This window comes from Atta colombica, unplaced genomic scaffold, assembly GCF_001594045.1.
Source record: "Atta colombica isolate Treedump-2 unplaced genomic scaffold, Acol1.0 scaffold162, whole genome shotgun sequence".
In the NCBI taxonomy this organism is placed as follows: domain Eukaryota; kingdom Metazoa; phylum Arthropoda; class Insecta; order Hymenoptera; family Formicidae; genus Atta; species Atta colombica.
The window spans coordinates 600,618-610,407 of NW_017259253.1; the positions used below are offsets into that span (position 1 = coordinate 600,618).

General features: G+C 26.8%; 1 protein-coding gene across 1 annotated transcript; it reads left to right on the plus strand.

Annotated features, from left to right (window-relative positions):
- The first annotated feature begins 6,705 nt into the window (after positions 1-6,705).
- LOC108685941 (odorant receptor 4-like) lies at positions 6,706-9,381 on the plus strand. The gene is made up of 5 exons (XM_018190957.1): positions 6,706-7,514; positions 7,780-7,879; positions 8,581-8,691; positions 8,939-9,094; positions 9,331-9,381. The coding sequence occupies exons 1-5, from the start codon at positions 6,706-6,708 to the stop codon at positions 9,379-9,381; spliced, it is 1,227 nt and encodes a 408-aa protein (XP_018046446.1).
- The last annotated feature ends 409 nt before the right edge of the window (positions 9,382-9,790 follow it).

Consider the following 9,790-nt stretch of genomic DNA (forward strand, 5'->3'; position numbering starts at 1 on the left):
AATTTTATTATACCGATTTATTGGTGCAAGCATTCTAGGAAATGTTATACATACATGATCGATTGGTATATTTAATATCGTAAAACTGCATTTTTCTTATTTTAATTTTATTTTAATAATTGCAAGGTGAAGTAATAAAGATTATTGCAAAAACATTATTTTAATTGTCTATCACAGTTTTCGATATATTAATATAAGATGTATTAGTGCATGTATCTCCAGAAAAACGTTTTTAGAATTAAAACGCTATGTATATATTTTCTTTATATTTTAATAATTAAGAAATTTAAAACTCCTAAAAAATAATTAATTTTGTATCTTTTCATTGACTTATATTTATAAATATATTTAATATTCTTAAAATATACAGCAATTTAAATGATATATACAATAAACATTTTATATTGTTACAGGTTATTAAATACTTTTATAACATGTTCAAATATATATATATACACACACACACACAATATTTTACGTAACATTAATCGTAAACTGCAAATATCGGTAAGTGATAATCGAGAAACGTTCATTGTAAATAAAGCAAAAGGTTATATTCGATCAAAACGGATTTTGAAGTTTAATAATTAAGATCCTTTTTCTTGCGAATTCTCATGTCACGCAAAAAGCATCTTTGCACTCTTTCACTCTCATTCTTCCGATAAAAAAAACATAAACATATACTTGTGAAACATCGTGTCTCTTAAATCATTGACATATAATACTGGACGGAGCATTAGCATTGAAACCATCTTGGCAGACATAGAAAGAGATACAGCAATATTTGGGTAGTAGTGAATTATGTAATCAAGGGCCCTGAGACATTAAATATTTAGATACATCTGTGCTCAGAGTGTTACTTTTGCATAAAATACATGTAAAAACTATATTTTAAGTTCTATTTTGTATCTAATAATTAATAATGTTTAGAATTATCGTACTGCGTTAATGCTAGTCAATACTTCTGTGAGGACTTCCAATTTTAAAGAATACAATATTGTCCTTCCTCTCCTGAAACATAATTCGATCAATAAGGCAAGAGAAAGAGAGTTCCGTACCCAAATGTCTACCTTACTCTTTCTAGAACCATCAAGATGAAAGAGATTTCGCCGTATGCCTCCATCCAATATTATATGTCGATGGTATAAATACGTGTATAATAATATATGTGTCTTTATAAAGATACATATGTATACAAAATAGTAGTTAATATGATTAAAATGATTTTTTGGAATATAGAGCTCTAAATGAAATGACAAAGAGAAGTGGTTAAAATCGTTCAAACACACGAATAGTAGTAAACTCAAAATCAAATTCTCAAACAGTAATTTATCAGGAATAAAGTAGAACTACCTTCATAAATGGTGCATTCGGGGAAACGCTATTAGCGCTACGTCTGTCATTCTATCTTTATTGTTTATTAAACGTAAAACAAGAATAGAATGTCACAAATGCGTCTCTCTGAACGCACCTATAATCTCTCAAACAAGATACTGATACAATCGATATTAACTCATATATGGCGGGCTAAGTTAATCATCCATTCAATATAAATTTCGAAGTAAATAGAACCAATTGTTGAATTTGTATAATTCATTCCTATATTTTTCTGATTTCAATATTTCTATTTATAATATTTTCCATATTTCAAAACATTCTAATTTTTATCGCTACTTAATTAATTTATCCCATTAATATAACAAAAAATACAGTTAAAATATAATATCAAATTCAAAAAATCTGTTAAAATAAAAAATTCTTAATGAACTTCCATAATTATATGTGATTCCATAATTTTATATGATTCCATAATTTTATATAATTTTATTTCACAAATATCGAATAATAAAAACTCTCGACTACTAATTACATCGATTGAATATACGTCCCTCTCAGAGTACCTTTACCAACTCACCAAACTCTTCTGAAAATCGGCGCAAGCGCCTATGTCATATTTCGACACGATGAGTTCAATGAATTGTCTTTCCTTAGCAGTGCATTGCACACTTTCGTGCGGTGATCGTCAAATTCTAAATGTGTTATAAAGCGACATATCGAAAAAATATAACGATTATAGCTTACAATTTAGTCAATGGTTTCTCAAACTAATCGGCACATGGCCACAAATACAATAAATACGTCGAGTTCCAGTGGAGAATCTTTATATTATAATAAATTCTCATTTGTTCAAGCAGAGTAGCATTCATAACTGTGTTTGTTATATGCTTATATGTGTTATTTGAAAAAAATAATATCAAAAACTGTGTTATTACGCCATTGCTTCACAGAATTATGGATTAGATAAATAGAGTGCTACTCAAGTGCAAAAGTGACATCCACAAATTAATACGTACATGCATTGGAGTCTCATACAAAGAATAGACAAACTTGAAGTGATGCTGTAAGTTAAGTACGGTCGATTCATCGTTATGATTTGTGCAATATCATGTATGTATGGTGATATATTCCTATTTAGAATAATGGATGACCAAAACCACATCCTATCATTGTCGGCAACGAATCTTTTAAGATGTATCCGATGACGTGTCCGAATTACAACAAAATCATCGATATAAATCAGTCTTGTGAAATTGCATTGTATAGTTTCTGTCAATATTTATAGTGAGTTCATCTACTGCCAGTGTTGGCAGTCTGCTGTCTTTTGCGATTTATACCAATAGATAATTGAACGTGTTTACGCTACATGAACTGTCGAAAATCGTCATAAGAGAAATGATACAGCTGAATGAAAGCTGGCTACTCGTTGAACATCATCTGAAAATATTGAGGTATGTATTTCATACATAAATATTCGTTAAAAAAATACACATCTTCTAAATCTTTATGAAAATCTCATAATCAATTATTTAAATGAATTTATATATATAAATTTATATATAATAATATAAATAATAATACAGTAAAAAAAAATACTTTGCGAGAGGGGTGAAGACTCAGCTATTCTTATGTATTTTGTGTCGCTGAATACGAATCTCATATCAAAATAGGATTGTCCAGAATAAATTTTCAATATAGAGCAAAAAATGACCCATTTATTTAAAATACATAAAAATAGCAGAGTCTCCATCCCAGCACAGGGTACTTTTTTGTGGGTCTGTATAATTAATAATTTAAAGATAGACATTCTTTTCAAAATTAAGTTAAATTCATTTTTGTTTTCTAAATTACTAAAAGAGAAAAATTGAATTGAGATAGTAAAGAGTATCAATTCAAAATGTGATAACTTATTTTTAAAAAATTTCACTGTGGTATATTCATACACTTCAATTTCATATCATAATTAGAAAGTATTATGTATAATACTTAATAAAAATATCTCTTCTACAATTAACATCCACAATAATTATGTACTTATTTGGGTATCACACTATTACGATACACTAGAGATGTAAGAAATTAATACTTCTATTAGATATGTAAATATAATTTATTCATGAGAAATTAAACTGTTCTATTCTATTAGAATATTCTATTAGAACTGTTCTATTCTATTAGAAAATATGTATAAGATATATAATACATGTATATGTAATAAAGATAAATCTAATATTTTAATTTTATTATAGTAAAAGACATTATATGTTTATGTTAAAACAATTATTGTTAAAACTTGTCTTGAATTGTTAACATATTCAATTTTTAACATATTAATTTAACATAAAATGATTGTGTTAAAGCATGAATTGTGTTGTTTGAATATTGTATAAAATATTAATATTTAATTTTTACATTTTTTAGTATTAAAAAAACAATTTATGAATAAGCGAAAAAATAACAATATATTTTTTAAATGTAAATTCTAAGATAAATGTATAAAATGAGAGTGTTAATTTAAATTACAAATATTAATTTTACTCAAGAAATATGCTTTTACAATTTGCTTTAAAACTGTATCGAAGTGTTTTATTTCTTATGTCAATTTTTTAGATAATATTTGCATTGCTTTCTATAACATATTTCATTTTGTGTTATTTTCACATAAAAATTGAAATGGATCGTGGACAAGTGTGTTGAATTTAATTTTTCAACTGTGTAGAGATAGGAACTTGATACAGGAAAAATAGTTCTAACATTTTAAAATTTTGCACAGTGAGAAAATGTCACAAAACAGGTAAGAAATGTTGAGAATTAAAATGTATTGAAATTAGGAAAATTATTGGATTTTTAACATTTATTATTATAATTTAATCAATATTTTTAAAAAGTTTAAAATATAATGCTATTACATGATTAGAAAAAAATGCTAAATAGAATTATCTCATTTTTAAAAAACTTGAATATTTCTGGTTTTCTAAACATTATGTAATCTAAATTATTAACTTGTTTTCATCACTCATAAAAAATTTTAACTTCATATGAATTTATTATGCAAATATATGCGGGAATGGTATATATAACTGACTAATATAATCAACATCACAAAACTGCACTCCAGTTCTCGAAATATTTCTGGAACTCTATTATCGGAATAGCCATCATAGCCGTTTTCGATTTTTATCTCCTTTCGGCTGTTAAAGCGCATTCCCCGTAATGGTTTTTTGATTCGATCGAACAGAAAAAAATCAGTTTTCCAACATTTCCAAGGATTTCACACCATTGAATCCATTTTTAATACAAACTCGTTGTTGCAAATTCAATTTTTAAAACTGTAAAAAATCGAAAATACGTGCAGAGTCAAGACGGCGTAACTTTTACAAATATCAAGCTATGGTGGATAAAATTTGGAATGTCAATGATAGATATGGCAACCTAATCAAAAAAACAGATCTCAAATCAACTGACTCAGAGCATCATCTGATAATTCCGGGAACTTTTTGATCATTAGAAAGTACAAATATTACATAAAAAATTAATGCAAAAATTTATCGCTTCGATGATATTTAACAACTTTGCGATAGTATATTTCTTAAATAAAAAAATCAAAATTTATATATTATAATAATTTGTTCATTAACAAGGGAACCACACGAAGCGATAAATTCGGATTTTAATGAAATTTTGTATATATATATAAAATATATAATTATATAATTTTGTATATATATAATTTTGTATATATACAATAGATTACATCAAAAGATAAATTTAGAAAATATCCCTTGCGGAAGAAAATCGGTTTGAAAAGGTGAAATCGTCTCTCATGTATAAAGCGATTTTCTTCCATTATATCTCGAAAACTATTTGAGATATCAAAAAATGTTTTAAACTTAAAGCTTTATTACCTCTATGTTCATTTGCGTCAATAATATTTTTAGTTACATTTATACAGTAACAATTTCTTTTAATTACAAAAAAGTTTTTTTATTCTTTAAAAAATATTGACATAGATGAACAGAAGTAATTTTATTGTAAAAGTTTTATATAAAAATTTTGATATTTCGAATAGTTTTTAAGATCATGGATGCAACGAAAAAAAAGCTAAAACTCGCGTTACTTATATAAAGATTGATTTCATTCTTTTAAACCGCTTTTTCACCACAAACAATATTTTTTAAATTCATCTTTTTATGTACATTCGATGTTATTCCATAAGTATGTGCCAAACTTCTAATGATCAGATAAACAACGCAAACTTTCGAAGCAGTTGCAATATGAAGTTGTACATTAAATTCGAAGATGGCATAGGCGTTATTTCACAACTCTAGCACAATAAAATGTCCATTCATAACAATACATTACATGATTTCGTGAAGTGATCATGCTGAACCATAAGTGTGCAGCAGGAAGTATTGAAAAAGCAAAACGATTGCAGTCGGAAACATTGTTTTTCCCTAAATTGTTGCAATTGAGTATTATAATTAAGTATATATTAGTTATCTCTGAAGAAGACGGAAACATATTCGCAAAATTAAACATTTGGTATATTTTCAAACATTTCATTATATAGCTACGTTTGAATTTTATAATACACATAAAAAATATTATGCGCAAAGTATAACTTGCCAAAATATAAATTTAATTGGATAGTATTGCATTTAAAATCATAAATAATATAAATATTTAATATTAGCGCATATTATAATATTTTTATAATATACACTAATATATTTATATTATTCATAATTTCTAAACAATTTTAAATGTCACTTCCGTTTTTTACAAATCATGTTGAATTTTTCTTTTCGAATTACGGACTGTCTGCTGAGAGTTCTGCGAAACGCTTTCTCTCCAAATCAAATTAATATATATAGTATACATCAATAACTTTGTGAGTTCTTTTTTGTCACTTTGTTGAATAATTTAGTCAATCACTTACTTAGATTAAATTTTTTAATCTTTTTCACTCAAATTATTCATCTGACTTAATATTTATTCGATTTAATATTGACTCGATTATAGTTCATATAACTAAAATTGCGCAACCCTGAGACTTAGGTATTCCATCCATTTGCCTAGAGAATGATTTCTTTCCCAGATATTTTTTATAGTATAAAATAAAGAAAACTCTTAATGTCACTTCCACGAATCCTTATACTCTTCATGACACGCGATGTTTTCTCAGACATCGGATAATAAAAACCATCGACGAACCACACTTTACATCGACATATGTCCCTCTCAGGGCACTTTTATGATATTAAATCGTCCAAACTCTTCTAAAGATCGGCGCAAGCGCTTCGTCATATTCTGGCACGATGAGTTGTCTATCCGTGACAGTGCACCATATGCTTTCGTGCAGCGATCATGTCAAATTTCAAATGCGCGCCAAAGAACGACAGATCAAAAAACCATAACGAATATAGTTTACAATTTAATCGATGGTTTCTCAAACCAATTGGTGCATGGCCACAAACGGATGAGTCGAGCCTAGTGTGGAAAATCTTGGTATTACTACAAATTTTTATTTGTTCGAGCATAGTAGCATCTAACATGATACCGTGTTTATTATATGTGTTATTTGAGAAAGACAACTTCAAATTAAAATTAAATGCAACTGTACCATTACTTCATAGAGTTATGGGCTCGATACATTACTGGGTGCTGCTTAAGCGCAGTGGTGATATTAGCAATTTAATACGACACATGGAAACAGATTGGTGTCTCGTACAGAGATTCGATGATCGTGAAATAATGCTGCAACAAGCTAAATTCGGTCGTTTCGTTACTATAATCTGTGGGATAATGATGCAGGGCGGTTGCCTGTTATTCGGCATAGGACATTTGATGAAAACTGCTACTATCTCCATCGGCAACGAGACTTTTACAAAGCACGTGTTTCCAAAGACATGTCCGGTTTACAACAAGATTATCGATACGAGATTTAGCCCTGTAAATGAAATCGTGTTGATTCTGCAAAACCTTACAATGTTAATAGTGAGTTCCTCTACTGTCGGTGCTTGCAGTCTAGCTGCTGTCTTCGCAATACATGCTTGTGGTCAGATGAATGTGTTATACGAGTGGCTACATGAATTAGTTAAAAACCAGGAAAAGAGAAATGATAAAACTAAACAAAAACTGGGTGCTGTCGTAGAACATCATCTGAGAATATTGAGGTATTTCATAAGCAGACATTCATTTAAAAAATACATATTCTATAGTGTATATAAATTATGTTAAATTTCTATATAATCATAAATTAATAATTAATCTTTTATAAATAGATGTTGCATTAAAATTGGAATAAAAGCATTTTCTATTTCTTATTGATTACTAAAAGACAATCCGTTGTCAATTGTGTTTATAAATCATAAGTTCAGTGTGTCGAAGACATATTTATTTAAAAAATCTTACTATGTTACGTCCATTTACACATTTCAGTTTTATATCACAAATGGAAAGTATTATGCATAAAATTTCTTTTGTGGAATTAACGGGGTGCACGGTGGTCATGTGCTTGCTTGGATATTATATAATTATGGTACGCTAGAAATATAAAAAAATCTTATTAAACCCATCAAATTCTTGTGAATATAATCTATTCACAAGAAGGCAGACATCGCAATTCTATTGCAAAATATGTACAAAACTGATAAATCATTTGACAAAGATGAGTCCATATTTTAATTTTCACATAGTAAAAGATATTTTTTATGTGTTAAAACTGGTCATTTTTAAAGCTATTGTATAAAGGTATTATTTAGATGTTTTGGATTATTTATTCAACATTTCTAAATATTAAAGAGACATAATTTACCAATAGAAAAACATATAACTAATGTTTTTAGAGTATAAATTCTAAGATAAATAAATAAAAAGTACGTTAATTATGTATACATATAAATATTAATTTTACTCAAAATATAATACTTTCATAACATTCCTATTATGTTTTAATTGTGTTAATTTCTTATACAATATTTCTTATATAATATTTGCAGTATACTTCTTAACATATTAGGTGTAGTAAAAAGAAATCCATTATTTTTCCTTTCAATTTCATGCAAAAATAATGGATTTCTTTTTACTACACCTAATATATCATCTTGTGTTACAATTACACGCTCAAATTTATCATTAGATACGTGAAATGATAAAAAATTATTTAATGAAAAATCGGTTAAGACTCAAAAACGGCTTTATTAAACATTCTTCTTTAACATAAATTTTTTAACTGCATAGGCATGGGAAACACTTGATAAAGCAAAAATAACATCTTATTTTATTCTATATTTATCGACGGGTTTCAATATTTTTATATTTTGCTACATCGGAGGAATTGTCACTGAACAGGTAATACGTCGAGAATTAAAATAAATTAAAACAAAAATTCACATTTTAACATTTCTTTAACAAATTAGTTAATATTTTAAGAAAAGAATAAAATGCAATACTTCCATATTAATAAAAAAATTGTTATTAAATTACAATTTTTTAAGTGAAATTGTCTCATTTTTAAGAAATTTGAATATTTCTATTTTCTTTAATATTACGTTAACCAAAATTATTTTTACTCACACAAAATTTTGTATCAAATTAGTGCAAACTTGTTGGAGAAATGGCATATATGACTGATTGGTATAATCTACATCACACAACTGCACGTAGTCTCATTCTGATTATTGCCCGATCAAATAATATAATTAAGATCACCGCAGGAAAGTTATTCCATTTATCTATCGCAACTTTTGGTGATGTAAGTAATGCACATCTTTCCTTCCATTCGTTATTAAAAAATTAATAAATTATATCTTCTTTGTACTTTATTAAGAACAAAATAATCATCTCCTAAGAATTACATTGCTTAATTAAATTCTATATGGAAACATTTATATATTTAATTTAAAATTTTAATAAATTCATATGTAAATTAGTAAGAATTTGTAAAGAATATATTATTTTTTCTTTCTACTTTCTATATTGTTGTTTCAGGTAATTAAAACTTCCATGGCGTATTTAAATTTTTTGCGAACAATGACGTAAAAAATGATTATGTGTGAAATATAAGTTAAAATATATAGAAATATTATATTCTATACAGAACAAATTACTGTATTCTGAAAATAAGATTAATCCTTTATTGCACAAATTTGAAATTAAAAATAAATGACTCTAAAAACATTACAACAAAGATTTTCAGGAAACATTTATGATCATATTCCATCCAAAATAAAAATTTTGTAGAAAAAATTTCAATTTTGGCTGAGTTTGTACTTACAATCTATTGCTAAAATAATTATTTCTATTGCGTAAAATAATTATTTCTTCATATTACTCATGTACACATACTCATTATGTTTTATAAACATAATGATACCCAATACGTTACATAAACAATTATATAACGCGCAAAATTTAATAATATATTTATTATTCTTAAAATATATAGCAA

Coding starts and splice junctions, on each gene's coding strand:
- LOC108685941 (XM_018190957.1), top strand. CDS start 6,706: ATGTCAAATTTCAAATGCGCGCCAAAGAACGACAGATCAAAAAACCAT. Junction 8,692..8,938: donor GAGGAATTGTCACTGAACAG/GTAATACGTCGA, acceptor GTATCAAATTAG/TGCAAACTTGTTGGAGAAAT. Junction 9,095..9,330: donor CTATCGCAACTTTTGGTGAT/GTAAGTAATGCA, acceptor TTGTTGTTTCAG/GTAATTAAAACTTCCATGGC.